This window comes from Rhinolophus sinicus, chromosome 6 (genome assembly GCF_057876585.1).
Source record: "Rhinolophus sinicus isolate RSI-liver-muscle chromosome 6, RSI-T2T, whole genome shotgun sequence".
Classification (NCBI taxonomy): Eukaryota; Metazoa; Chordata; class Mammalia; order Chiroptera; family Rhinolophidae; genus Rhinolophus; species Rhinolophus sinicus.
The window spans coordinates 48,049,110-48,076,229 of NC_142506.1; the positions used below are offsets into that span (position 1 = coordinate 48,049,110).

The 27,120-nt window shown below is 41.4% G+C and overlaps 1 protein-coding gene across 4 annotated transcripts in view; it reads left to right on the forward strand.

The window, feature by feature from the left end:
- Positions 1 to 226: 226 nt before the first annotated feature.
- Positions 227 to 27,120, forward strand: part of MTR (5-methyltetrahydrofolate-homocysteine methyltransferase) — an 83,650-nt gene continuing 56,756 nt past the window's right edge. For 3 of the 4 annotated variants that reach the window (XR_012490813.2, XM_074316752.2, XM_074316753.2), the window contains exons 1-13: positions 257 to 502; positions 3,950 to 4,161; positions 5,724 to 5,813; positions 8,055 to 8,124; positions 9,853 to 9,945; positions 11,367 to 11,473; positions 14,033 to 14,092; positions 14,587 to 14,681; positions 16,772 to 16,872; positions 17,994 to 18,055; positions 19,093 to 19,160; positions 21,051 to 21,130; positions 24,192 to 24,304. Coding sequence is in view for 3 of the 4 variants with exons in the window: in XM_074316752.2 (XP_074172853.2) it covers positions 3,952 to 4,161; positions 5,724 to 5,813; positions 8,055 to 8,124; positions 9,853 to 9,945; positions 11,367 to 11,473; positions 14,033 to 14,092; positions 14,587 to 14,681; positions 16,772 to 16,872; positions 17,994 to 18,055; positions 19,093 to 19,160; positions 21,051 to 21,130; positions 24,192 to 24,304 (1,149 nt within the window). In the remaining variant the exon portion in view is untranslated. Of the gene's footprint in view, positions 503 to 3,949; positions 4,162 to 5,723; positions 5,814 to 8,054; positions 8,125 to 9,852; positions 9,946 to 11,366; positions 11,474 to 14,032; positions 14,093 to 14,586; positions 14,682 to 16,771; positions 16,873 to 17,993; positions 18,056 to 19,092; positions 19,161 to 21,050; positions 21,131 to 24,191; positions 24,305 to 27,120 lie in introns of all 4 variants that reach the window. The other variant, XM_074316754.2, reaches the window with a different exon arrangement.

A 27,120-nucleotide genomic window follows, 5' to 3' on the forward strand; every position in this document is an offset into this window, starting at 1 on the left:
CTGGACGTCACAACTGTGCTGGTCAGCGCCCATTGCCACCACGGTTCACACCGCCAGCTGCTACGCGGCCGCACATCCGAATTCGGGGCGGAGACACCTGAGCGGGGACCAGCCCCCTCCCCAGCGCGTCTCCCAGAGAGCCCCGGGGCGAGCCTAAGGCGATTGGTTGAGACCGACAGCCAATAGGGCCGCGACGAGCTCGCGCAGACCAATTGCAGGCCGGGGTGGGACTCCGCGCGGAGGCTCGGAGGAGGCAGAAGCTGGCGGCGTGCTCAGGTGTCGGAGCGCCGGCCAGAGAGGCCCTGGCTCGGGCGCGCGCAACGTCGTCCCGCTCTTCGGGTCCTCTCTGCTGCTCCGGGCCCCCGGGGCTCCGTGGCCCGTCTGGCGCTGGCCTGCCCCGCTCTCGGCCGTCCCCTGTGGAGATTTCCCCTCCGCGCCCCGCTCCTGAGGAGGAGGAGCCTCGGCTACGTGTCGCCCGCTCTGCGGGAGCGCACGCCCTCTGGTAACGCTCGGCGCTGGCCTCGGGTGTGGTGCTTGTCTTCCCGCGACACGCCGGGCCGGGTTCCCGCGGGCGGACGGGCGGCCCCTGTGGACTAGCGGAGCAGCTGAGCGGCCACGTGTCTCCCTGCTTCCTTCCCCGCCTGCACCCCCCTCTTCCTACCTGCATTCCCTCCCTCCCCACTGCACCTCTCCCCTCATACACCCCTTCCTTCCCAGGCACACCAGCCGTCAAATCCGCAACGCACCCCCTCTTTTCGTGCGCCAAAACCCTCAATGTCTGAGTAACAACTTTGAGGTTTGATGGAGCCTGTTTCAGCGGGGCTCTAAGAAAGTTTTGACTGACTTAACGTTCTCATTCCATAGTTAATTGAGCACCTACTGTGCCCAAAGAGAGTTCGGGTGCAGAGAGTGTTTATTTTCCGTTTCAGGGTTAGGGCAGTCATTCTGCTAACTCCAGGGTGTGTAGAATCACTGGGGTAAAACAGATTAGCAGATACCCAGTAGGTCGGGATGGGGAGTAGAAATCTCAAGTGATTCTGATTTTGGTGGCTCTGCGATCAACATTGAGAAAAAAACTAGTTTAGTACAAGAATTGAGTATAATTTCAGCTTTACAATGAGCTGTGGATCTCTACGTTCATCCTGGTTACAATCTGTGCAGAAATGACACCCATAAAAAAGTGAGATATGGGGTAGTTCATGTAGAAACAAGAAAATCACTAATAAGGACAGAACAATCGCTGCTGTGACAGGATGTTCCGCTCCAGGAGGAGGGTGAATGTTCAGTTCCTAATAACTCAGAAGGAGATTAAACAGGTGACCCAGTGACCCTATGGATTCTAGGGTTCTCATAAATGGAACTGGTACAATTGTTCTGGAAACTAGTGGTACTGTGAGTGGAAGATGACTTATCACTGTTGCTATCAAATAAGACCTATCCCTCTCATACAGTTATTTGAATATCTCTTAGGACTTCAGGCCGTCCCCTCCCGGTTTAATTTTAAAAAGGAAATATGTAATTTCCCTTTCATAGGAATGTATCAGCAGCAGGATGGCTCAGCTGAATGGGGGAACTGCAAAACCATAGATTCCTGTATTCACTGTGAAAGATGTAAGGGGGCGTCTGCTCTGTTTAGAACCTGACTAATTAGGAGTAAAATGTGCACAGAGTTCTGTATCTAATGAACTGAATACAGAGGAATAGGGTGTTTTGGTTGTTGTTGTTCTTCATGGAAGAGAAACATTTCAAAAAGAATGCTCATCCTGCAGGGGAAAGAATTGTTGAGGTGACTTACTCTTAGGAGGAGGTTCTGGAGGGGACATGGTGATTAGAAGCCAGTGAAAGATAAACGCCGACTGGAAAAGTTTGGGGAATGCCTGAGGCTAAGAACAGTGAATTTAATTTAATTTAAACTGGCAAATCTGGGAGGAAGATCTTTCAGTTTCTCTAAAAGGGAAATCTTACATTATCCCCTAAAAGGTAAATAAGCATGTGGATCATTTAGAAGCAATGGCTTTTTAAGGAACTTAGTTGCAGAGGAATTCTGTATTCAGTCCATGTAATTCTCATTCATGTTTGTTTTATGTATTTTCTATTCACAATTATCTTACTTTCATAGGCAGCCTGTTTCAGGTATTTCTGTGTATTTGTATGTTTCTTTGTACTCTAATCTGTATATATGTGTATTTTTAATTTATGTTAATAGTCTCATGGTAGTTAACCGTTGCTGACTTTTTCAGTCAATATTCCAGCCTTACAGTACGGCAAATACCATGGTCTGTCTGGTTACCACCACGTAGTATTCCACATGACCATCCACCACATTTTACTTTGCCATGTCCCAAGCTTGTCTCCAACTTGTCATTCCTTCAAACATGCTCACGTGTTCTCTGTGGGTCTGTATGAGACTGGGAAGTATACCTAGGAGTGAGATTGCTAGGTTTCCCGCATACTCAATTTTGCTAAGTCCTGCTGGGCTGCTCTCCACAGTGGCTCTGTCTACGCGTATATTCTAACAAGCATACTTGAGGGTTTGGGTTTTCTTTGGCATTATCCAATCTTCTAACTATTACCTATCTGTTGTATGTAAATTGGCGTTGTCTTGTTTTAATTCACATCGCTCTGATAGCTCATGAGTTTGAGCCTCTCTTCCTATACTTGTTGGTTGTTTTCCCCTCCCTTTACTTGCCTATTTTTATGTTTTACCCATTTTCCTGTTTGATTTCTTATTGATTTGTAGGAGTTCCTTGTACATTATACATGTTAGTCCCTTTTAGCTTTAGACATTGCAAAATCTTCCTCTAGTCCATAATTTGTTTATTATTTTTGTCTGTGGTGAGTTTCATTTGACAGAAATTCTTAGTTTTTATGTAATCAAATTCACCTTTTTTTATTTTAACATTATACTTTGGGCCTTTTGAGTCTTAAGAAGTCTTTCCCTAGTCTAAGTAATGAAGATACTCTATATTTTACTTTTTCTTATTTTATGATATGGGTTTGTCATATGTTGTAATATTTGGTGGGCCAAGTAACCTCTTTCTGCTTTTTCAAAGTTAATTTAGCTCTTTATGGACTGTAAGTCTTCCACATAAATTATAAAGTTTGTCAAATTTCTTGTAAAAATCAGGTATTTAGAGTTTTAAAAAACCTTTGATATCTTGCATATACGATGACTCTTAACAAGATCTTAGAAATTATATATATGGAGGGCAGGGTGTTTTATGGTAAAACATCGTCCCATTTTATTATCAGAGTTCCTATAACAAAGGCAGAGCTGATATTTCCCTGTTTTGCATAAACACAAAGTCTTGTCCAAAACCCCATAACTACATACGGGAGCTGGGACTAAACCAAGATTTCTTGATTTTTCTCAACCTGTCATCATTAGCAGTGGTGAGTGAAACCCTATGTATAGGCTATTAGTTCTGACAATGGGTGGGGGAGATTCTCTGAGTTAACAATTTAAATAGAATTTGGAATGAATGATGTTTTCAGTTATCCATATTAAATCTCCCTACTAAGGGAGCATGTGCACAGCATTGAGAGAGAGAGAGAGAGAGAGAGAGAGAGAGAGAGAGAGAGAGAGAGAGAGAGAGAGGCAGCCTGAAGACTTGCTTCCGCAGCCTGTCCTGGCTTGTGTCACTTGGTCATTGCTGCTTGTTTTCCTCATCTCTGAAGCAGGAGTAACTGCATCCTGCTTTCACCTCTGTGGTGCATCACCAGTGATTTTGTGCTGTGTGCAATCTTTTATTATATTAGGCATTGTTTCAGCTTAATGAAAACATTTTTGGGCAGCGTTTTTCTAATGTTGTGGAGCTATGAGCTCGTCTTTTATGAGCTCTCTTTACTCCCTGTTGTGAACCATTATAAATTACTCTAACCTCCCTCTCCACACATCTTTTTCCCCTGTCATTTTTTAAAGTCAGATTTTTCACTTTCTTGAAAACAGGCATGACGAAAACCCTGCCGGATAAGATTGAAGCCATTCTGCGGGAGAGAATCATGGTGCTGGATGGAGGCATGGGGACCATGATCCAGCGGTATAAGCTGAGTGAAGAGGACTTCCGAGGTCAAGAATTTAAAGGTCACGCCAGGCCACTGAAAGGCAACAATGACATTCTAAGCATAACTCAACCCAATGTCGTTTACCAAATCCATAAGGTAAAATGTCCCCAGATGCTTATATTTTCAGTCTGTCGTTCTGCACGCTGTTTCATGTACTGAGGGCAGGACTCTGTTGCATCTAGCTCTGGAGGGTACCGAAGAAAGAGGTTATTTGTTCAGAAAGCAGGTGTTGGACACTAAATAAAAGTCACGTACTGTGTTGAGCATTCAGAGGAAGGAGATGAGCAAGATAGGTTTTCTGCCTTTGAGGTGTTTAAACTCCAGTGAAAATCCACAAAATCCTGGACAAATTAGGGTTTTTACATACACTATGTTACTAAAGTCACCACGACAGCCTGGATGAAATAAAATGAAAGGAAGTTATTATTCATTTTATGGATTTGGAAACTGAGGATCACAGAGATTAAATAGCTTGCCTGATGGGACAGAGGTTTACTGACCTGAAATCCCATGGTCTTTCTTTCTGTTTTCCTGTCTCCAATAAAAATGGCTAGCCAACATAAAGAGATCAGAAGCAAGTAATTGGGTATTGCTAGACTTTTAGAACTTAAAAATAAACAGAACTAAATTGTTTTATAGGTGATGTTAGGAATTTCATAGAATTATGACTAGAAGAGATAATAAGATGATTTGATCTATTTTCCTGGTCTGGATTCAGTTAGGACAAAGCTTATTTACCAGTTAAGTAAGAAAGTTTTATATTCTAGAGGAGGGCATTGTTACAGGTGTTTCAGAGTCTTCTTAAGGAAAAACAATTACCTAAACAAATCACTGAGAGATTAAGTGATTCCTTGAGTGTGGAAGTGATCATTACTGAGTGGTCAAGACTTTGTTCTAGAAAAGATGCAGGATGGTTTTCATTTGAAGAAAAACTAAGAATGTTTTTCCTTTGGTTATAATGGGAATTGTAGGTACTGGAAAATTTGAAATTGGTCTTTGAAGAGGTTTGGTTCTGCAGAATGAGCGGTACCTCGGTTTTTCTGCTAGGCTTGAGAATATGTAGTTAAATCTCATAAAATCCCAGTGTGTTGAGATTGGGAATGTCATCATGGGGATGAATTGCTTGGGGATAGTTACAAAAATCAGTTCTTATAATGCAGTTGGTGAGTCACATGACTACCATATGGCTTTGTCATTTTCATGTGGTATAAGTTCCCGAGGGCAGGAATTTCTGTATGTTTTTCACTCCTGATCGCTACTGCCTAGAACAGTATTTCACACACAGTTAGTACTCAGTAAGTATTTGCTGAAGGAATGAATCCTCGTCCTGTGTATTAGGTGAACATCTAGACAGAACTAGGTTCCCATGAAACAAAAATGACGAAATACAGTAAGGCATGCCTGGCTATCAGAATTTAAGGAACTTGATTCAATTCATAACTGTGTGTGGCCTTGGTCTAAATTCAAATGCTGTGTTTGTTTACAGCACGTGTCTTTTTATAAAATCCTTGCATGTTTTGCATCTAGCCTCTAGTGCAGTGCCATATACTTAGTAACTGGTCAGTAGGTGTTTGGTGGTGATGATGATGAAAAAGACATATTTATTGCTGGGGGACAGGGGTTCTGAAACTGAGCACTCCAGTACTGTCTCGTTGCAGGATTACTTGCTGGCTGGGGCGGACATCATTGAAACAAACACTTTTAGCAGCACTTACATTGCCCAAGCTGACTATGGCCTGGAATACTTGGTAAGAATTCCATTTTCCTCACATCGAAGACGTTTGGGAGCATTTGTCACATCGATAGTTGCAAGTGAAGAGACCACCTGAAGCTAATGCCTGGTTTTCTGTTGCTGGTGCTCAGACAGGGAAATCAGACTGGTTTGAATCTCTTCTGCTTACGACTATAGCAGCCCATTCATTTTCCGTCTGGCTTCTTTTATCAGCAAGTAATAATCAAATAAAAATGACGCGTATTATGCAGTGACTGTTGTTGAAGGCATAATGATTGGCTATGTGCACAGTTTTGTGAGGCCTTTTTAAGTACTGGGTAGCAGATTTGATTTCCCTTTTTTTTAAAATTGTGGCAAAATACATATAACACAAAATTTACCATTTTAACCATTTTTAGGTTTAGTGACATTAAGCATATTCACATTGTTATGCTAACATTACTACCATCTGTGAGGTGGTATTTATCCCCAGAACTCATTGTGTCTTGTGAAACTGAAACTCTGTCCCCATTAAACAGTAATTCCCCATTCCCCTCTCCGCACAGACCCTGGCACCCACCATGCCACTTTCTGTCTCTCTGAATTTGACTATTCTAGAACCTCATATAAGTGTAATCATACAGTGTGTGCCCTTTTGTGACTCGCTTATTTCACTTAACATCCTCAAGGTTTATTTCTGTTGTAGCGTTTATCAGAATTTCCTTATTTTAAAGGCTGAATACTATTCCATTGTATAGATAGACCACATTTTATCCATTCCTCCATCAATGGACACTTGGGTTGCTTGTATCCTTTGGCTATTGTGAACAGTGCTGCTGAGAACATGGGTGTACAGATATCTATCTGTTCGAGTGCCTGCTTTCATTTTCTTTGAGTATGTACCCAGAAGTGGAAATTGCTAGATCATATGGTAATTCCATGTTTAATTTTTTGAGAAACGACTGTTTTCCATGGTGGCTGCACCATTTTATATTCCCTCGAACAGTACAAGGGTTCCAATTTTTCCACATTTTTGCCAATACTCTTCTGTTTTTTGTTGTTGTTGTTGTTGTTTTTTTGATAGTAGCCATCGAATGGGTTTGGGGTGGCAGATTTGGTTTATTTTTAATCAACATGATGCTTCTGTTTTCACATTTTATAAAATGTTAACGATGGATGATGGGAACACATGATAGATGTATTCCTATCTACCGTGGTCCCCATTTCTGTGTGGAATTTTTGTAGCTACTTGCCTCTGCTTTCATGTACGTAGTCCCGAGCGCTCCGACACTGATTTCTCTCCTGATCTCCTGATATTGGGGCTTTATGAGAGCATGTGCCTTTTGGCTCATCAAAGGAAAATGAATTTGTGTTGTAGGGTAGGAGGTGGCAAACTTTTTCTCTAAAGTCCCACATTGTAAATATTTTAGGCTTTCTTGGCTACTATATACAGTCTTGCAATCACTCAGCTCTGTCGTTGTAGCGCAAAAGCAGTCATAGGAACTGTGTAAACAAGGGGCTTGACTGTGTTCCAATAAAAATTTATTTACGAAATAGGCAGCAGGCTAGATTTGCCCTGGGAGCCAGACTTCCATAATCCCTATTTTAGGATATTCTTGTTTCTTAATTATTAGCTATGAGGGTCCGAGGCACAGAGGGTCTCAGAATTAGACGGAATCTTGATCACAAGCTCCTCATCCGGCCTGTGGAAGGGCTTTAGGAGGCCTTCGAATCTCTTTAAATTTTAGGCAGTACCTTGTGTATTTGTGCATACTTGTTTTTGTTTCCTAGTGAGAGCGTTCATTGACCTTTACCAAATTTCAAGAGGTTAATAATCTGCAAAAGTTCGGAACCGTCGATTACAGCCATTGTTTGGTGAAGGAAGTCAGGGACTGCCCAGGCTGGCAGTGACGAGATGGCCCGAGAACCCAGGCCTCCTGTCTCTGAAGCTGTGCTTTTCCCATTACTGTACTTTTTTCTCATTCTCAGAATATTTAATGCATCAGTTTATGTTCTGACATGCCAATGTTCAGAGATTTTTTTTGTCACCTAGCTCATGGTTTTGGGGAAGAACCTAAAAGCAGTTCCGACTTGCGTTTCCTCTGGCCTTCAAGGCTGGGGCAGCCGATAGGCCTTCTTGGCCATGATTTCATTCAGACCTCAAACCACTCTGCATTTCCTTTTGGAATAAAACTAGGCTTTATAACATCATGACTTCCTTATTTAATATGTAGAGGAAAAGAAAGACAAGCTAATGTTTGCAGTTGTTATGTGTTAGGCTTACCGGATGAACAAGTGCTCTGCGGAAGTGGCCAGGAAAGCAGCCGAGGAGATAACTCTCCAGACAGGTAAGGGATGTGTTTCTCCCTTTCTTACAGAGATGCTTCCTTTGACATTTCCAGCAGTAATATGCTGTCCACTTTGTCCTTTCATGACAGTTGGCCTACTAGCACCCTTGCAGACACTGTGTTATGCTTGTTTGTAGGTTGCGTCTCTGTAATTTCAGTCAAGCATTTGGTGTCTCTGAATTGACTGTCCCCATGGGCCTTGGGCCCAGGTTTATTCTGAGTTTACTCTGCTGGGGGTTATATCCTAACTTTGTAGCTAAGACCATGGCTTCCTTGTATATTTACAGCTAAAATCATTTTCTCCCTTTGGAAACATACCATTGGGTTATTAAGGCAACAGCTGACTGTCTTGGCCATTTTGGTTATCATTAAGATGTTTGATCTTACCCCTTTAAAGCTACCCTCATCCCTGTGGCAGACTTACCTTGGGAAGGAGATACTGTCTTTGGGGCATTCTCCACCTTATACCACTAATGTCCTTGAAGGCTGTGTGTAGTCCACAGAGTGTGACATTAGATTTAGCTTTACAGGAACTTGAAAAGTGCTCCCCAAAATACCTAACCTCCTGGCTGGCAGCCATGGAACAGCTGGGTACCAGCTTTGAGGGAGGGAAAGGAATAGAAGCATACATATGGAGCACCTTAAGATTTGGAAATGTGAATTTATTGCCAACAGAAAAGATGTGAAGAAGATTGTTAGGAAGTCAGGCACAGCATACTAATGAAGACAGCACTTTATTAGGAACTCTGTTTCTGAGAGATAATGTTTAAATCCATAGGAATGTGTACACTATTATCCCAACAGAGTTGCAGGTCAGAGAATGTTCAACCAGCTAAAGCAGGGGAAGATAAGGACTTTTTTCTTATTTCTACATTATTGTTCAGCTTTGGAGAAGATACGGAATATTTTGGCCTGTAACCTGTTCACAGGCTTGGTAATCAACTAGTTGGTGGTCTTCTCCAGTTAAATTGTAGTATGTAACCAGGTTACTGAATGGTTGAAATCACCAGAGGTAATGAGCAGTGTAGACTGGGCTCCTGTTAGCATCTGTAAATGAGCAACCTCTCAGGCTCCAAGGCTCTTGCCTGAAGGAAACGTTATTAAAGAATTATTAAAATAATTATTGAAGTAAGATTTGATCTGCTTCGTACTTTCATTTCAGGCTTTATAATGATTAATCCTGATTTAATATTTCCCCCCAGTAAAGGGCCTGCGATATAATACTGGAGGGCATTTCAAGTTGAGTGCTAGTGTGGGGTGCTTTTGCAGAACCTATGTTAACTTCAGGCACTTCAAGAATGAGGAGAGAGAGAATTTGTCCAGTCATAGCTGTGGTGATAGAAAAGGATTACTTAGTGAAAGGCTTTGAAACCAGCTCTGTGGGAATTCAGTTTTTTGGATTGGCTTGGTGATAATTTGTGCACATCCCCTATATTTCATAATTTTCCAGTGGGATCTGGGACAACCCCCATAGTCAAACATGTATTTGCAGTAAAATCTGTGAACCGTCCCAATAAGTGGCATGAAGACTGTAAATAGCCTCTTGTTAGTTTAGGAGAGGTTGAGTTTTGTTGTCATATGAATTAAGGAAAAAATTAGGGCTTTGTGCTTTTTGCATTTCAGAGCTTTGGACAAAGGATTATACACAATATCGTAGGGAAATCTTATACCTTATTTATTCACAATAAAAACATCCAGAGATGTCACACTTGTTTTTATTTCTCAAAGGAATTAAGAGGTTTGTGGCAGGAGCCCTGGGTCCAACTAATAAGACACTCTCTGTGTCCCCGTCTGTGGAAAGACCAGATTACAGGAATATCAGTGAGTATCACATATAATCATTGATCTTGGGCAAATCATTCTGTGTTTTAGTAATCTCTAAATCAAATGGGACCGATACCAGGATCTACCTCAGGGTTATTGTGACTTAATCCACATAAAGGGCTTATAGAAGTCCCTGGAATATAGCAGACTTCTAAATAAAAAGTTAGCTGTTGTTATTGTTCATATATTTTTTTGAGCTTGCTTTCAAACATACATAGTGTTGTGTTAGTGCTTCTTTTTCAGCTGTGGAAATAAAACCAATCAAAATAAAGCTTTAAACCGAGAAGTTGAGAAATTATGAATTCCAGGCCTTGGTCTATTATAGAGTAACCAACTAGACCCCTATTTTATTTATTAGAAAGCAGTCCAAACTATATAAGCATACTATCATTAAAAACATTGTAAACTAGCATATGTAGCAATACTTGCATTGAGATTTTATGAAAAATCTAGAAAGCTAGGTCAATTTCTTAAACATCAGACTATAAAAATCCAACAGGATTGAACTGTCAGAGCTGAATAGTAATGCTACCATGTATGGTGGTGAATTTCGTGTAGCTGACAAGTTCAGGCAAGTGTGGTTTGTGGGTTTGGGTCACAGAACTTTCCACGCAGTAATTCCACACTTCATCACCAGGGTTGCTCGTTCTGTTGCCTTTGGTCTAGACATGGCAATGAGGAGCTAATGCTTCCTTTCTCTCCTTTATAAGATGACGCATACTTACGCAGCAAACACAAATGTGCTGTTCAGGCTTCTCTGCAGAATGTCAGAGCATTTTTTCTCTCCTGGTTGGGAAGTAAAATGGGGAGAGAGATGATCTCTCAGGTGGAAACAGACAATTCAAGACGTTTCTAACAACAATTTTTCCTAGGAGTGTTTGAACACTTTTGTGTGAGACTGAAATTGCCCTCAGGCAGGTTTCCTCTCTGACAGAGTTGGTGTCAGAGGGCAGGAGCCAAATCCACAGGAGTGCAGCCTTTTAGCACAGAGAGGGAGAGGATGTGACTCGTTATGGATCCAAATAGTATGACATATTTCTGCAGTTACTTCTCACACTCATCCCTTAGTGGATTGATTAAAACTGTCCCTAAAAAGAATGATCTGTTTTAAAGATCTTGAAGGTAAGGTGCAGGGCTCAGGACATCCTACAGCTTTCCGCTCGCTCTCATTCTCAGCTCACACATGGGACGTGCAGGCTACATGCGGGTGTTCAGGAGCAACTGTGTTTGCTTTACTGGTTTCACATCTGTCATTGCCGTGTTTCTGTATTTGGTTTCTTACAAAAGGTTGTGTTGTCCTCGAAATGATGCATTAGAAACCAGCGACAGTCAGTGCTCAGGTGTGAGGCCTGAACTCAGCATGTCTTGGTGGTTCAGAGGGTACTAATGACGGCCTCGGTGTGGTTCATTTTTTGCAGCATTTGATGAGCTCGTTGAAGCATACAGAGAGCAGGCCACAGGGCTTCTGGACGGTGGGGTTGATATCTTACTCGTTGAAACTATTTTTGATACCGCCAATGCCAAGGTGAGTTAAGGGAGGAAAATGGGACAGGGCTGGGGTGGGGGTGGGGGTGGCTGTGATGACTCCCCTATAACAGTGAGGCGACAATGGCCATTAGCAAAGTTAAATGAAATTCCTCTATTCCATTTTATTCTTGACTATCTTTAATTGAGGCCAGTAGAATGAGAAACACTTCAAAGGTTATCTTTTTAACTTTACAAAAAAAAATTTTTTTTAATTATGACAGTATATTTTTTCACGTATAGCTACTATATGTGCATACATGCCTAGGTAATAAATACAAACACATGGTTCTAAATTCAAAAGTGACAAGTAGTATCTTTCCAACTCCTGTTCCCCGAGCCAACTACTATTACCGTGTGGGGGTCCTGATAGGAATTCTGTGCAGATAGCAGCATGTGTGTGCGTGCATTTGTATTTCTTACATATGTATTTCTTACATATGTACTCATATGTACATGAGTGTATGGAGTGAAAAGTAAATATCCTTGCGCATGTGTTGTTGCACAGTGTGGCTAGAGGTTAAATTTCTACAAGTGAAATTGCCTGGCCAAAGGGTTTGTGCATTGTTAATATTGATCTTTAGTGTCAAATGACCCTCCTTGGAGATGTACTCATTTAAACCCCAGTCAACAAGCAGTACTGGTTTTATTTACCACATTCTCTTGAACACCATCTATTGTTAAACCTTTTGATCTTTTCCAATCCGATAGGTGAAAAATGCTACCTCTCTGTAGTTTTCATTTATATTTGTCTGACTATAAATGAAATCGAATATCTTTTTTTCAGTTTTACAACCATTGACATTTCCTGTTCTGTGATTTGTGTCATGTGCCTTTTTTCTATTGGAGTTTTGGTCTTTTTAATTTAGTCTTTTCCTAAGGAAATTGGGCCTTTGTCAATGATGAGTAGCAGATATTGTCTGCAGTTTGATGTTTGACTTTTGACTTTATATTTGGTGGTGATGGTCTTATAGTTGTGCTGTTTTTTGTTTGTTATGTTTTTGTTTTTCACTGTTGCAAGAAAATTATAATTTTGTATGGTTTGATTTATGGATTCTGTTTTTGTTTTGTTTTTTTTCTGGCAGGGAGGGAATTATATTTGCAAGTACACTTCCCATTCCAAGATAAGGAGAAAAATGGGTCTCTTTTTACCCTAGTACAGTTTCATCAAACCTTTAATTGTTTAATGTTGTGGAAATAAGACCACAGATTCAGAATTTTTGAAACTTTTTTTTTTTTCAACTGAAATACATGAAGAATGAGGGGAGTGACTACCAGTCAGCAGCTGGATGACTATCCCGCCTTATTTTTAACATACCTAGAAATTGTTTTGTGCATCTCCAGTAAACAAATAATAATTTGAAAAGCAACTCAGGTATGCATTTTGAAATAAGAACAGTAGCAAACATAATAAGGAATTTATCTGAAATGAGACCCAGATAGACATTTGAGGAGTCACAGTATTGTTTAGATTAGAAATAAGGGTGAGGGTATAACAACAGGGGCTTAGGCATTAAGGGTATATTTTGTTAGTTCAGTTTTTAGGTTGTAGAATGTGTGACATAACATTCTTTTGATTATAAAGGGACTGTTTTCCCTCGCTATGCATCTGGAATTCATTTTGTAGTGAGAATAGGATAGAAATCTCCCTGTTTTTTTTTCCCTAAGGTTACCCAGCTTTCCTAACACCATCTATTGAGCGTTCTGTTATTTTCCAATGATGGGAATCATGTGGAATGTCACCCATACATCCTAAATTCAGGAGTGCATCTGGGTCTGATCTGTTCCCGGAACCTGTCTGCTGATGTCACAGCACCGTCCTGTTAGTTACCATAGATGGCATTACAATTACAGTATGTCTGAGTACCTGGTAGACTTTTCATTTAACTCTCCCCCCACCCCACCCCTTTTGTCAAGAACTTTCCTGGCCATCCTTTACATTTTATTTTCTGTAAGATCTTTTGGATCAATTTGTGTAGTTCTAAAAAGAGAAATTCTGATATTTTTTCCATGGAAAGAAAACCCATCACAATGATGGTACACATTCTGATTTCAGAAAATAAATTATGAAAATATGCACATCTTAGAATCAAGGAACATAATGATAAAAAGAAAGAGAAGATGTGTTGCCTAGAATTTAACAAAACATGGACAGTACAAAGTAACATGAGCTCACGCTCTTATTTGCAATGACACACATTCTGTTGATTATACATCTATCATGACATGAGGGTGTGGAAGGCAGAGACATTCTTATTTATCTATTTTTAATTTTGATTGAGAGAAGGAAGAAAGAGTAGCTCTTCAGCTCCTTCTCAGAGGAAATATTAGTTCACAGGTGGACTTTCAGCATTTGTTTTGTTTTAGTGTGTTCACTGTGATACTTGTGACAGGACTGCTGGGTTGTGCATTGTAGGAGAACATGTTTCTTCTCCCTAGAGAACACGATGTGTATCTTCCCCGAAGAGGTCTTAGAAGGTCGAGCATTCTCATCAGCTGTTTAGACTGACCTTGGCCACAGTCTCTCAGAAATAAAGATGTTCTTTTATTTCTCTGACAGGCAGCCTTGTTTGCACTCCAAAACCTTTTTGAAGAGAAATATGCTCCCCGGCCTATCTTTGTAAGTTCTAAAATGTTTATTTTTGTTTTCTACTAACATTGTCATTTTGGCGGTAGGGTGTTTGTTTTCCCTGCATAGTAGAACTATTGATAGTAACTTTTGGAAACCACCGACTTTCACTTCTCTGTTCACCACCCTCCTACCAACCCCTCTACACCAGAAACAGTCTTGCCTCTGGGAATGTGAAGAAAATTAATCTATAAGTGGTCGGTGGAAGGCACAGTGGCCAGAGGGAAGCCAGAGGCATAGGGACTCACTCTCCTTAGGGCCCAGGGCCGGCGGCCTTGCATGACGACTGAGTACCTGGCCCTGAAGACGCCAGACTCCCAGCTTATTAACTCAATAGGCCCCTGCAGAGTCCCACTGTACAAAGAGCTGCTTTGAGTTTGAGTTCCACAGTACTCTTCCCAGTAAAAGAACATTTTGTTTTGTCTTGGGGACTAAACTCTTAATTCGAGTCTACATTGTTGACTGAGTTTACTTTGCTAATTCAGATTTCAGGGACGATTGTCGATAAAAGTGGGCGGACGCTTTCTGGACAGACAGCAGAGGCGTTTGTCATCAGTGTGTCTCACGCAGACCCACTCTGGTGAGTGACCATCCTGTCCTTGACCTCATCCCTTTTGGGGATCTTCTCTGATGACCACTCAATGTAACCTGGAAGGAGGCTGCTTCTGCTTATTTCCACTGCCCCACCTGCATGGGATTGGCTTTCCTGGAAGTACATTCAGACTGTTCCCTAAAGGCGGCGGAAGGCCGCTGCCTGAGGGGGTCAATTTGGGGAACTGGGAGGGAGAGCTGTCATGCCTCTGGGGACAGCCACGTGGTTGCTTTGTTATCTGTAAATATCACCCTTATAGCTTAAGACTGTGTTTGTTGGTTTGGTAACAATGCTTTAAAACTATTACCAGCACTTAACATTTGCAGAGTTTTTTCACTCCTTATTTATGGAGCAACCAGAAGCAGTCTAGCTTGGAATAAGACGGGAATTCTACAGCTCAGATATTTATCTTGTCAATTAACGTGGCTTTTCTATTTTAAAATATCTCTATTTTTTTCTTATCAAAATGGTTGAAATCACTTACTGTGAGTGAAATAGAAGCTCCAAGGGCATGTACTATGTTTCTCCTCTGCCTTCTCCATAAATGTGCTACTTACTCCCTCTGCCTGGAAGCTGTGCCTGCCCCCACCCCCTTATACAGCTGCACTCTGCTGGCTCCTTGTTAGCCTTCAGGACTCATCTCCAGCATCCTCTTCAGGGAACCTGGCCTCGCTCACCATCCCAGGTTGATGCTTCTCTCAGAGCACTCTGTTTACTATTATTGTAGCCTTTGCCATAAAAATAATAGTAATAGACATTTACGGAGTGTTTGCTGTCTGCCAGGCTCGGTTCTAAGTGCTTTATGAGAGTTATTTCTTTTAATTCTGGCAACAACACCTTGGGGTAGGGTAGGTACTGCTGTTCATGCCTTCATTTCAGTGAGAAGGGAACAGAGACTCAGAGGTTGTAACTTGCCTGAGATAAGTAAATAGTGGATTGAGAGACAGGGCATGCTCTTACCACATTTCATCAGCTGTTCCTTTTTTTTTCATATTTTAATGTTTCTAATTTCAGGGCAGGTGTTACAGTTGATTTAATGAGGTAGTGTGATTTCCAAAAAGCTGCTGTAATATAGAATAATGGTTACACTAGTGATTGGGCCTGATAATTAAGAAAATAACTGTATTGAACTGGGTTGTGATTGGCTCCTTAATAGCTTTTGGGCTTTTTAGAGCAATCTTAGTCGTCTGCATTTCTCTAGTGCTTAATAGAGTCCTTGGTACATAGTAGGGATGCAATAAATGTTTAACAAAAACTAAAGGTAGGAAATTGTAGGGATATCTGAAAAACTTTATCTAATTTATTAAAAAACATTTTTTGTCTTCCCTTAAACATTTTGAACATTCCGCCTTTCATTTTCTTTCTCTCTTCCCCACCACATTGCATTTAGGAATCCTAGTAAAAGAAAAAAAGTAAAACAGAAAATAGAAAAGATGTCATAGTTAATTCCTGATTTCCTGAAGGCCTAACCCCCTCCTCCCCCCAAGCCCCTGAGACTGGTTTTAGAGGCTTTCAGGCCCTCCACCCTTACTTCCATTCGAGCAGCTCTGCTTTGAACGGCTTTATTTGAGTCCCCAGTAAGTTTTATCTGCAGAACAGAGAGCCGCTTGGTGTTATAGATAAAGAAGCCAGCTTAATTTCTCAGAGACAAATTCTAAGTCCTAGGTCACCTTGCAAGTGAGTTATGCAGCAAGTACTAAGCCTTGGTTGTTCCTTCTCCCTCCAACGTTTTCCTTTTTCTTCCTCGTAAGTATTGCTTTCAAGTCACGCTTGTTAGCAGTGGTGGTTTGCAGGCGTTTCTGTCTCACATGAACCAAACTGTGAAATTATTTAAGGTGTCACATCCATAGGCAGAGTCCTTTAGCCATAAGATCATGTGACATGGGCGGGGATGTAGTATTCAGTGCTGTGGGGGCCTGGAGTGGATGGCTTTGACTGTAACTGCATGAGGGGCTTTGAATCGGGAGATTTAGTACCTGCCTGGTTTTAGAGATATTCCTTTCTTTATAATAGCTTTTCATATGTGTAAATATTTTGAATAAAAGAGGATGCTTCTAATGTTTCTTTTGTTTTTCCAGCATTGGATTAAATTGTGCTCTGGGTGCAGCTGAAATGAGACCTTTTATTGAAATAATTGGAAAATGTACAACAGCCTATGTCCTCTGTTATCCCAATGCAGGTGTGTGTTTCAAGGGAACCACACATGAGAAACTCTAAATACCTGAGACATGGGTGGACACGGTACCAGATCTTGATTAAAGAGTTTGTTTTGTAGATCTTGGTATACAGTTAACACTCAGTAGGAATTTTCTGAATGGAGAGAATTTGGGTCTAGACCACTGTTTCCCTCTAGACTTGAAGGAACATTTTTGCTCAGCCTGAAAGCATCAGAATTGCATAGAAAAGAATGGCATCTTTTCTATTTGCACAAAACTCGGAGGAAAGAAGCCTCTTCAAATAACTGCCCAGAGCCTTGCTTTTGGTGACAGTGCTTGCCATGGGGACGTGGCCGAAGGGACAAGTGTGGAAAGTGTGATGAGAGGGCTCCCTCTTCTCCGCGCCACTGTGTCCACAGAAGAGGAGATGTAGAACCTTGTGTCTTGTTACCTTTTTCCTTTCTAAAAGTTAGGATTTCTAGTTTACTATGTATAGAAGTGACCGAGAGATCTGTAGACACTTCTCAAACTATCTAATTAAACACTGGTATCCATTCTGGGTTAACCAGGTTTCCCGGTGAATGCTTTTGAGCACTGCTTAGCTACTTAGGGCTAAAAATCATTTTCCAGCATTCTTTCTCCTCATATACATTTTAATGCACAATAAATTTTATTTCCCACCAGGAGCATGATAACTAGAAAGGGATAAGAAATAAAACAGGAAATTGGGTAATTAGATGCTAAAGTCTTACTTGGGAAAATATTTTTGAAAGGAGAGTGGTTGTGTTTTGTTTTTAATTGCATACCAAGTGCTCATTAGTTTGAAGGGTGCAGCGCTCCCCCTACCCCATACCACCCCAAGCAACTAGGTAATGAATGAATTTCGCTTATGGGAAGGGGATGGGTTGGGGATTTGGTCCCCTATAGTTTTCTTTCAAATGGAAAAGAAATGGTGGATATTTATATTCCTCTGTGATTTTTTTTTAATGTGGTGTCTCTCTATTTACTACGTTTTTGCAAGTATTTAATTATAGCATTTAATTATAAATATAAAATTCTCTAACTTTTTAACCTAAAGCCTTTACAAATACCATGTCTGTTTGTTAAAGTAGATTCCAATAATGGTTGAAATATACTTTCTTAGGTCTTCCCAATACCTTCGGTGACTACGATGAAACTCCACACATGATGGCCACGCATTTAAAGGTCAAGAATCCTCTTTCACTTGGTTCTTAACAGATAGAAAAATTAAATTTTAGATTGAGAATATTTAGAAACAAAATTTTTTTCCTAAATAAATTCCAGTGTATATATACCAAATAAAAGCTTAGCTACCCTGATTTAAGATGGTGGAGGCAGAGGGAGGAGATAGGCTGTCAGCATCCTCCTCCCCAGTTGGTATTGGTGGCTGTTGGAAAATTCCCAGTGAGGTCCAACCCAAACTAATTGAAACTTGGCTCTCCTGCAGCCCTTCCAAGTGGTGTCCCCCTGCCCCAAACTCCTTGTTTCTCATTGTCACCGCCCCCATTCTCCTTTGGTATGCACCTCTCATCTTGGAACCCCAGGTCACAAGCCCATACAGCCCACTACCCCTCCTTATGACTAACCCCTGGGTCTCTTTTCCTCATTCCTTGAATTTGTATTTTCTGGCTTGCTGACATCCTCTCCTAAACTATTTCTGACTTAATTCTTATGATTATAATTCCTTACATAGATACTATTTTCAGTGTTCAGACTTCTCAGTTCTTTGACTTCTTCTCAGCTATCTTGTCCTTCAAACTAGCCTATGGTTAAACTCTGGACCCACGCTGTCCAGTATGTAGCCACTACCACGTGGGTTATTGGAGCAATTGAAATGTGGCTGTTGTGACTGAGGAATTGAATGTTTAATTCTTTAGAATTTTAAATTAAACTTTAAAACTTTAGGTATTCTTTGAAAATGTATTATCCAGCTCATATTCTGGAGCTCAGCATATGGGCAAAAATCTTTATTACGCTCAGTTAAGCAAAGAAATATTTCATCGCATTTTAAATGGTATAAAGGATTTCATAGTATCTGAACTGTTCTCTGCTTTTAACCATATACCTAGGGCATTAAAAGCTTTGTATTTAGAGTTAAGTGTGTTTAGCTCTCTTTCTAATGTAGAATTAGTTATTCAGGAAATGTAGGTCTCTCTTCTGAATCAGTAGTGGTGAGTTTAGAATTCAGATGATCTCCGTGAAACTTCTTTTCCTACATGCAGGACTTCGCTGTGAATGGCTTGGTCAACATCGTTGGAGGATGCTGTGGTACGACGCCAGATCATATCAGGTAAGAGCCACTGCTAAGTATTTTACTTAGGTTATGGGATGAATTGTGCCCCCGCCACCCCCACAAATTCATATGTTGAAGTCCTAACCCCCAGTTCCTCCAAATGTGGCTGCATTTGGAGATAAGGTCTTGAAAGAGGTAATTAAGGTCAAATGAAGTCACGTGAGTGGACCCTAATCCAGTCTGACCAGTGCCCTTATATGACTAGTATCCTAAGAAGAGTAGATTAGGACACAGACACATACTGAGGGAGGGACCATGTTGAAGACGCAGGGAGACGACAAGCCAGAGAGAGGCCTCCGAGGAAACCAGCCCTGTTGACACCTCGATCGCAGACTCGTAGCCTCCTTTGAGAAATACGTTTCTGCTGTTTAAATGACTGTACTCAGTCTGTGGTATTGATTATGGCAGCGCTACCAAACTGAGAAACTGAATGTTTATATTATGAAACATTCCTGAAATAAGATGAATCCCCATGTGCCTATCACAGTTTTCATAATTTTCAACATTTGCTATTCCTATTTTACCTAGTCCTCAACTTTTTTCCCCTTAGACTACTGTAAAGCAAATCCCAGATATGATAACATTCTGCCCTAACACACATTTCTTATGGGCAGATACCTGCCTCCCTTAGATTCTCTCCTGAAGGAAAAGACACTAAGGCCACAAGCACCTGAGGCTGGGAGAAGTGTCTCTACCTTTCTGGTTGTCCAGTGAGGGCGTGAGGAAGGGAGCCCAGTGAAGTGCTGTGCGGTCCTTGCACTTGTGTGGCTCCTGAGAGGATGGCACTTCAGTGAAACGGAACAGTTTAGGATGGTTTGTGTTTGTTTTTTCCCCTGCAGTGACTGATGGTCATATTTTGAGCCATTCATCTCACTGTTCTGAGTCTGTTTTCATGTGTATAATATGTTTTGTTTATTGAATTACCTAATATTTCAGTGCTTTTGTTGATTTCTGTGATAGACTCTATTAAGAGTCTTTCTAATTTTTTAACATCTTTAAAATAATCTCTGAAAGCTATCAATAGGTGAAGGTAGGTTGTCTTTGGATCTTTGTTTTTAAGGTTATCTCTTTAAAAAGAGTTGTTTTAAAAAATATGTGTGTATTTATATACATGTAGATATATGTGTCTCTGTCTATCAGTCTAGTGCATGTGTACGTGCATGCGTGTAATGTAGCACACACACCTGTTTGCTGCTTTTACTTTGACATCTGCATACTGATTTGGGGGGCAGTAGAGTGAGCTGTTCATACAGGTCTTGATAAATTTAGTGGAGTAGCCAGATTTTTCCAGGTTGATCAAAGACATAATGCATTCAAACTGATTAGGTTAAAACAAGTATTAATAATTGAAACACTTTTAGGAGTTATTTTGGAGTTTTAGTGATATATTCCTATGTACCCTCCCTACTATGTGCGTGCTATGCTTGGAAAAAACAAACCTGAAGGATTTAATATCCTGGCGTCTCCTCTCCTGTTTGCTACTCCTTCTCAGCGATGAAGGCCTGTTTCTTTTGAACTACTCAGTAAGCAGCAAGGACATAGTTCACGTGTGGACTTGCTGGAGTAAAGGACCTCTGTGGGTTTGGGAAAGGGACGACGAGATGTACAGTTTGCATTCATGCAAATCATCGCTATCTCTAGGTTCACATCTCAGTACAGAAACTGGTAGACTCAGTGATCAGCAGACTGGGCAGGTACGGAAAGCAGTTCAGGGATTCATTTCTGCACAGCTGAGAGAACTAAAAGGCATAATTGTTGCTGCACGTTTGGAACAAGGCATATAATTACGCATAATTATGATAAATAGGCTTAATTTCATTGCTGGAAATTAGTTTAATTTTATTTTATTCTGAATTAATGGGTATAGTGTTTTCTCTTTTAACTCAGGGAAATTGCTGAAGCTGTGAAAAACTGTAAGCCTCGGGTTCCACCTGCCACTGTGTTTGACGGGCATTTGCTACTATCTGGTAAGTCTGCAAGATGTGGCTTGTGTGATTTCAGAAACCGTTTGCAGATTAATTTAGTATGTTTATCCGAAGTGGTGGTGATGTTTGTGCCAAGCACTTGTTTATTACGTCAAAGAAGAGTATATGTTTTTCTCATTGAGAAGCCCTGTATTTTTCTAGGGGTGACGTTAACTTCTGGGAAACATGAGAAGGGAGGTGATTTGCTCAGGGGCCCTTGGTTAGAATTAGAAGTCACATGTTCCCGTCTCTGCTGTGCACTGTTCTGGAAGCATTCTCTTGGCCACAGCCTAACAATTCTCTTTATCAGGTTTGCTACTAGGCTCAATGTTTTATAATGACAGCAGCCTCTTTCTAGAAAATTTTAATTGTTTCTAAAATATTATTGTCATGATCTAACATTTGTCACGTGTTCAGCACTTTACAGAGTTGTGTTAATTTTTCTGTTGTCCTCAGGCAGTTCTGTGAGGTACAGCAACCTCCCTGAGAAAGAATGAGTTTTGATGTTCAAATAGGAACACTGGTAAAATAGTTCATCGTGCCAACTGTTAGAAAATAACTTTAAATTTGAAACTTTAAATTTTATATTTTCCCCACAATACTTTAATGACATTCCTGACAGTATCTTTAAACCAAAAAAATGTATAAACAGATTGTTAGAGAACCTGCAAATCGCACACATGGGGAATTATGTACTCTAATAATTGAGAATTTAACTTTTCTTTAAATTGAGATATTTTTGTTCCTTATGTTCTCCTAAGAGAAGTGAAATGAAATACGAGTGCCAGCAATAGTAATATAGACTTTTCTCATTCACAACATCCTGCATAGAATTAAGCAGTGAGGGAGTGTGAGGCTGGGCTAGCTACACACCTCATCAGGCCGCCCTGTTTTCTTCTTATGTTCCAAAGACAGGATGAGGTTAGAGGAAGAGGAGTTTATGATTTGTGACTGTGGGGGCGGAGCCCCAGAAAGCAGTTTCCAGGCTCGCGGCCTCACATAGACAGGTGCTGGCGCAGGTAGTAAATGGCCAACTGTGATTGCATGGCCATCAGCTGTGGCTAGTTGGCCGTCAGCTGTAACCAGTGAGCCATTGGCCACTAATATAACTGCTGTGGCTACGCTAGCAGAGAAGAGGGAAAAGAGAGAGGAAAGAATGGGGGCTAGCAAGAAGATGGTGGCTGGGCTGGCAAGTGTGGATGGCGGTTTGCGGACAGTGTGGATCCAGCCTCCATTGAGAGTATAGTGCCGCCAGAGAGAATATAGTGGTATGACTCCCCTATCTATGGCTCCTTGTGTGTTCCTTTTTGGCCTCACCATATCCTGCGTTCTTGTATGGGGAGCGGGAGCAGAGACCCCGCATGACAAATGGCGCAGCGAGCAGGGTCTCCTGCATGACAGTGACACATCCCTTACCCCCAAAAGTGGCTTTGTCAGATGGAGTTTTGGTAGGATAGTGTGTTTCATTCTTAGATCTGAAAGCTATTAATTGACTTCAACCATGATTGACAATTAAAATCGTCAACCTTTGCCAAAATTGAAACAAGAAGAGAATCATTAGAAATGATTTTTTAAAAAAATTTATATGTAAGAATGAAAATCTTTTTTTCTGATTTGAATTTCTTCTATCTCTAAATTGCTTTAAAAATCATCTTCAATCAGATTTTTAAAAATGACATCAAATACACTTTTTAAAATTGCTCTTTTATAAATTGCATCCTTGTGAAAAATGTAGCTTTTAAATCAGCTACTTTGTGTTCTCAATAGATCAGAAGTGCTTTGTGGGAAATGCTGTTAGGACTGTGATGCAGGATCTCATTTAAATGCCTGTATCTGAGATTGCCTGCCTTGCAAGCCTCAGGGTCTGACTAGGGATCAGGGATTCCCTGAGGTTCGCATGGAGGGGTGAGGCTGTGAGGGTCATTACCAGTGGGAAGGGAAATCGCAAGCCCAGACTGGGAAGAGATGGTCGGTCATCCTGACCAGTGAACAGATACCCGTCTGTATTCCCTGTTTTCCTCTCCCCCATATCTGTCTCTTCTTCAATCAGTGCTTTGGCAAAGGACTTAAAAGCTATTTTCTTTTATTAACAACAGCAGCAATGATTGCTGGTGCTAATTTTATGTTTATCAATGTATTTAGTCTCATTTTTATAATAACATTGTGATGCAGATACTTTTACTGTCTGAATTTTATAAACTCAGAGGCTGAGAGATAATCACCTGGCTTGCTCACTAAGACAGTTGGGAATGGCTTGCACCTGAGGCTGGCTGACCCCAGAGCCTGCCTGTTACCCATTGGCAGGACTCCCTCTCCTGATACGTGAAATACAACGAGTAGAACAAAATGGTTAAAGGCCTTTTCTATAGTGATGCTTTACACCAAATGTTGTTTTTACCTCAGTGTAACGTATCCACATTTATTATCTGATTTTGCCCCTCCATTGGCCTGGAACGGGGCGGATGTTATTGCCCCTTGGCACATAAGGGAAGACGTGCAGAAAGCCCAAGTGGCTTGCCCAGAGTCAGCTCATGAATGCGGACCTGCCATAGTGACCCGTGTCCCAGGGCTTGGCCTGGCCCCTTCCTGACTCCGTTCGGCCTTGCTGGTTATGGGTTCTTGGACTTTGGATCAAAGAGACGTGGTAAAGCTGGTGGGATTAGCAAGCTTGTTCCATTTGGCTTCAGCTGACGTCTGCGTAGACAGCTGTGGAACAGTCCTTTTGATTGTGACGTCATGGCTTTTGACCTAGACTCTTGGTTAAATAGGGATATGCTGATAATTTTTCCTTGTTTCTCAGAGCTGGTATGATTCAGCTCTTTAGAGAGAAAACCCTGCAATATTTCTCCTTTTGAGAGTTCTGGTTGTAAATGTAGCTGCAACATAATAGTTTAAATATCCCTAGGAGAGAAGGCGGTAGTCCTGTCCCCACATCGGATCTGCTGTCCCTTCAGATGGGCTGTGGCACAAACTTCTTTTCTTTCTCATGGAAACATTTGCATTCCTTCTGTCTCATGTCACCATAAGCATTTTCAGAAATTTTCAAACTGCTTCTCTTTTTAAGGTCTGGAGCCCTTCAGGATTGGACCATACACCAATTTTGTTAACATTGGAGAACGCTGTAACGTAGCGGGATCCCGGAAGTTTGCGAAACTCATTATGGCAGGAAGCTATGAGGTGAGCATCTCAATACGACCCTTGAGGCATCTGCCATGTTTTTGGCTAGACAGCATGGAAATGAAACAGCTCCTTGGATAGCCTTTGATTGTGTTATCTAAGGTGCTGGGAGGTGTGAGAAGAACTATAATGCGTGTTTGTAGCAGGCTGGGCTGGTGGGAGGATGAGGCTTTGAAAAATCGAAACTGCTGTTGTCAATATTTGTCAAAAAGCACTGCATTTGGAGTATGAAGTGGGATGAGATAGGAGGTCCTAGCTATTTCTATTACTTGTGAAATAAGTTTAAAAACTTGAGAACGCTCTTCATTTTGGCTTCTCAACCCTTCTAGGGAAAGGCAAAGCCAAGAAAATTTATCTTCCGTTCCTCACATCAAAGTAATGTTTATCAATGTAATGTGGCCACATCAGAGTAGAGGTGCTTATTCTGTTAGCTGTAGCCTGAACACGCAACACAAAAGAAAGAGGAGGCCCTGCCTTGGGAAGGGTCACGTGACAGGTCAGCCATAGTATTTTTAAGTTTGGTCACTCTATGAATAGGGAAAATTTAATCCAAATAGAACCTACCCTAAACATCTGTCCAGATGCAAATATGAAATTAAAAATGGAGGGATTTGGTTTGGGCTTCAGTGATGATTTATTTTATCATCAAACTTCTCTGAGTTAAAGGTTTTGCAATCTTTAGGAAATAGATCTTCCAGAAACCACTATCAAAGCGGGCTTTGTTTCAATCACCAAGAGCCCATTTATCATCCTGAAGGGACCTGTTGAGTACTTCTCCATGGCCTCCCTCAGAGGCACCCTCTGCAGCACATCGGCAGGGCCCGGTGCCCCAGTGCCTGACGGTTCTTGTCCATCCTCTTCCCGTCATTCCTGCTACTGCTCACTGCCACCACGTGTTTTTGTCATGTGCTCCCCAGTTCAGAAGCTTCCACAGGGGACCTGGTCTGCATTGATGATAAAACCAGACTCCTTAGACCATCATTTAGTCCTCTCCACTTAGGCCCCAAACTGCCTTCCCTTCCTGACCTGTCCTCTGAACATTCCTGGAGGCTTGTTCTTGTGGGTTCCTTTCTGAAATCCTAATGGCCCTTCATAGTTGCATAGTGTTCTTCATTTGGCAGTGTTTCTACTTAGGTTTGGATTCTTATGTCCATTCTGTGGTGTCCCTTTCAGCTCTCAAATTTGATAGATTTGGTACTATCAAAGAGAGCAGAGGGCATTTTAGGAAGAAGCAAACGGCTGGGAGTAACATTTATCATTTAATACGGTCTTTCTCTGCAGTCACTGTGCTAAGTGCTTTGCGTCTTGACTCCTTTAATCTTCACAGACTAAGAGTTCGGTACTGTTATTACCCCATTTTACAGATGTGTGGTGGAGGCCGTTGTTTTACAGTCATGATAGACCCCAAGTCTACCACGCTCAACCCTTAATCACTCTACTATCTGTTTAGAGGACACGGGACATGATGGTAGAAGCAGGAAGGGGTCGGTGGGAGGGAGGCCTCATTTGAGTCTAGTTTCCCATGAACAGTGATGCCTCAAGGATCAGAGAGCGCTGACCTGAAAGCAGTTTCCTGCCCTTTTGTTCAGCGTGAGCATCTTTAACCAAATCACTTCATCTTTCCAATTTGGCACGGTGGGGCCTACAAGCTATTATTCTGTGACTCTCAGAAGTGGAAAGGTCAGGTGTTGACATTTCTCTTTTCCAAGTCATTTGACCTCTGGTCTCACTCACCAGGTTGCTTGCAGTCTCTCTCCAGTCCATCATCCAGGGCCCAGCTGAAGACGCTCCCTCAGGGAGCTTTCTCCATTTCAGTCCACAGAGCCCTTGCCCTTGCTGGCGTCCAGGAGGTCTTGGCATGTGACACACACTGTGTGACGGCACCAGTAGCTTTTTAGGTGTATGCCTGTGTCATTTGTCCTCGACTAAATGTGAGGCCTTCAAGAACAGGGATTGTCACACTTCACTTTATTCTTTACTGTATTTAAAACACTGTTGATCTCGAAACATTTTTGATTTGCTGGGTTTTACTGTGATCCTTTTGCTCTGTGTAACCTTGGGTCATTATGAAGGGTCTTTCCTTGTGGCATATGCTAAAGAGCCTCATGCCTGTTCTGTCACAGTGATTGCTAAACATTTCTACCTGGTTTTCTTGGGGTAAGAAAACATTATCACACTATGAAGTGCACAATCAAGACTTAAACAAAATAAGGTCCGGTGTATCAATCAGTTAGAGAGCATTATTGAACATGTATATTTTTCTGAGCATTGTTCAGAGGAGAGTGGGAGACACAGACCTTTCTAGATTTCCAAACACTTAAAATCTGCTTCGAGGAATAAGCTAGTACTTATGAAATCGTGAGGAAATGGCAATATAGGAAATTATGTGATAATGATTATAATTGTTACAGAGGTTTAGAAGCAGCAGACTGTTGGGGAATAAGCAGTGTTCCCCAAAGTACGTGCTCTGGAACACTGATCCTACAAGACAGTCCTTAAGTGGTCATAGTGGGACATGCTGCGTATTGTATTCTGTTTGTGGAGATTTACAGTGTATAATAGTGTCTTAAAGGATCTGAAAAACCTGCTGACATTTATCTAACTCATATTTCATGTAACTCCTATCAACAGGCTGCAATGAATGCTTTGCATGTTTTGGCAAACACTGAAGAGTTATATACATTTTGGATGGTTTCTCCAAGGACTTTTCTTGGAGATGAGACTTGAGCTGAGTCTTACACAATATAGACAGGAAGGGGATTGTATTCCCAGCAGAGGGGACAACATGATGTGTGACACAGAGGTGGAGACAGACA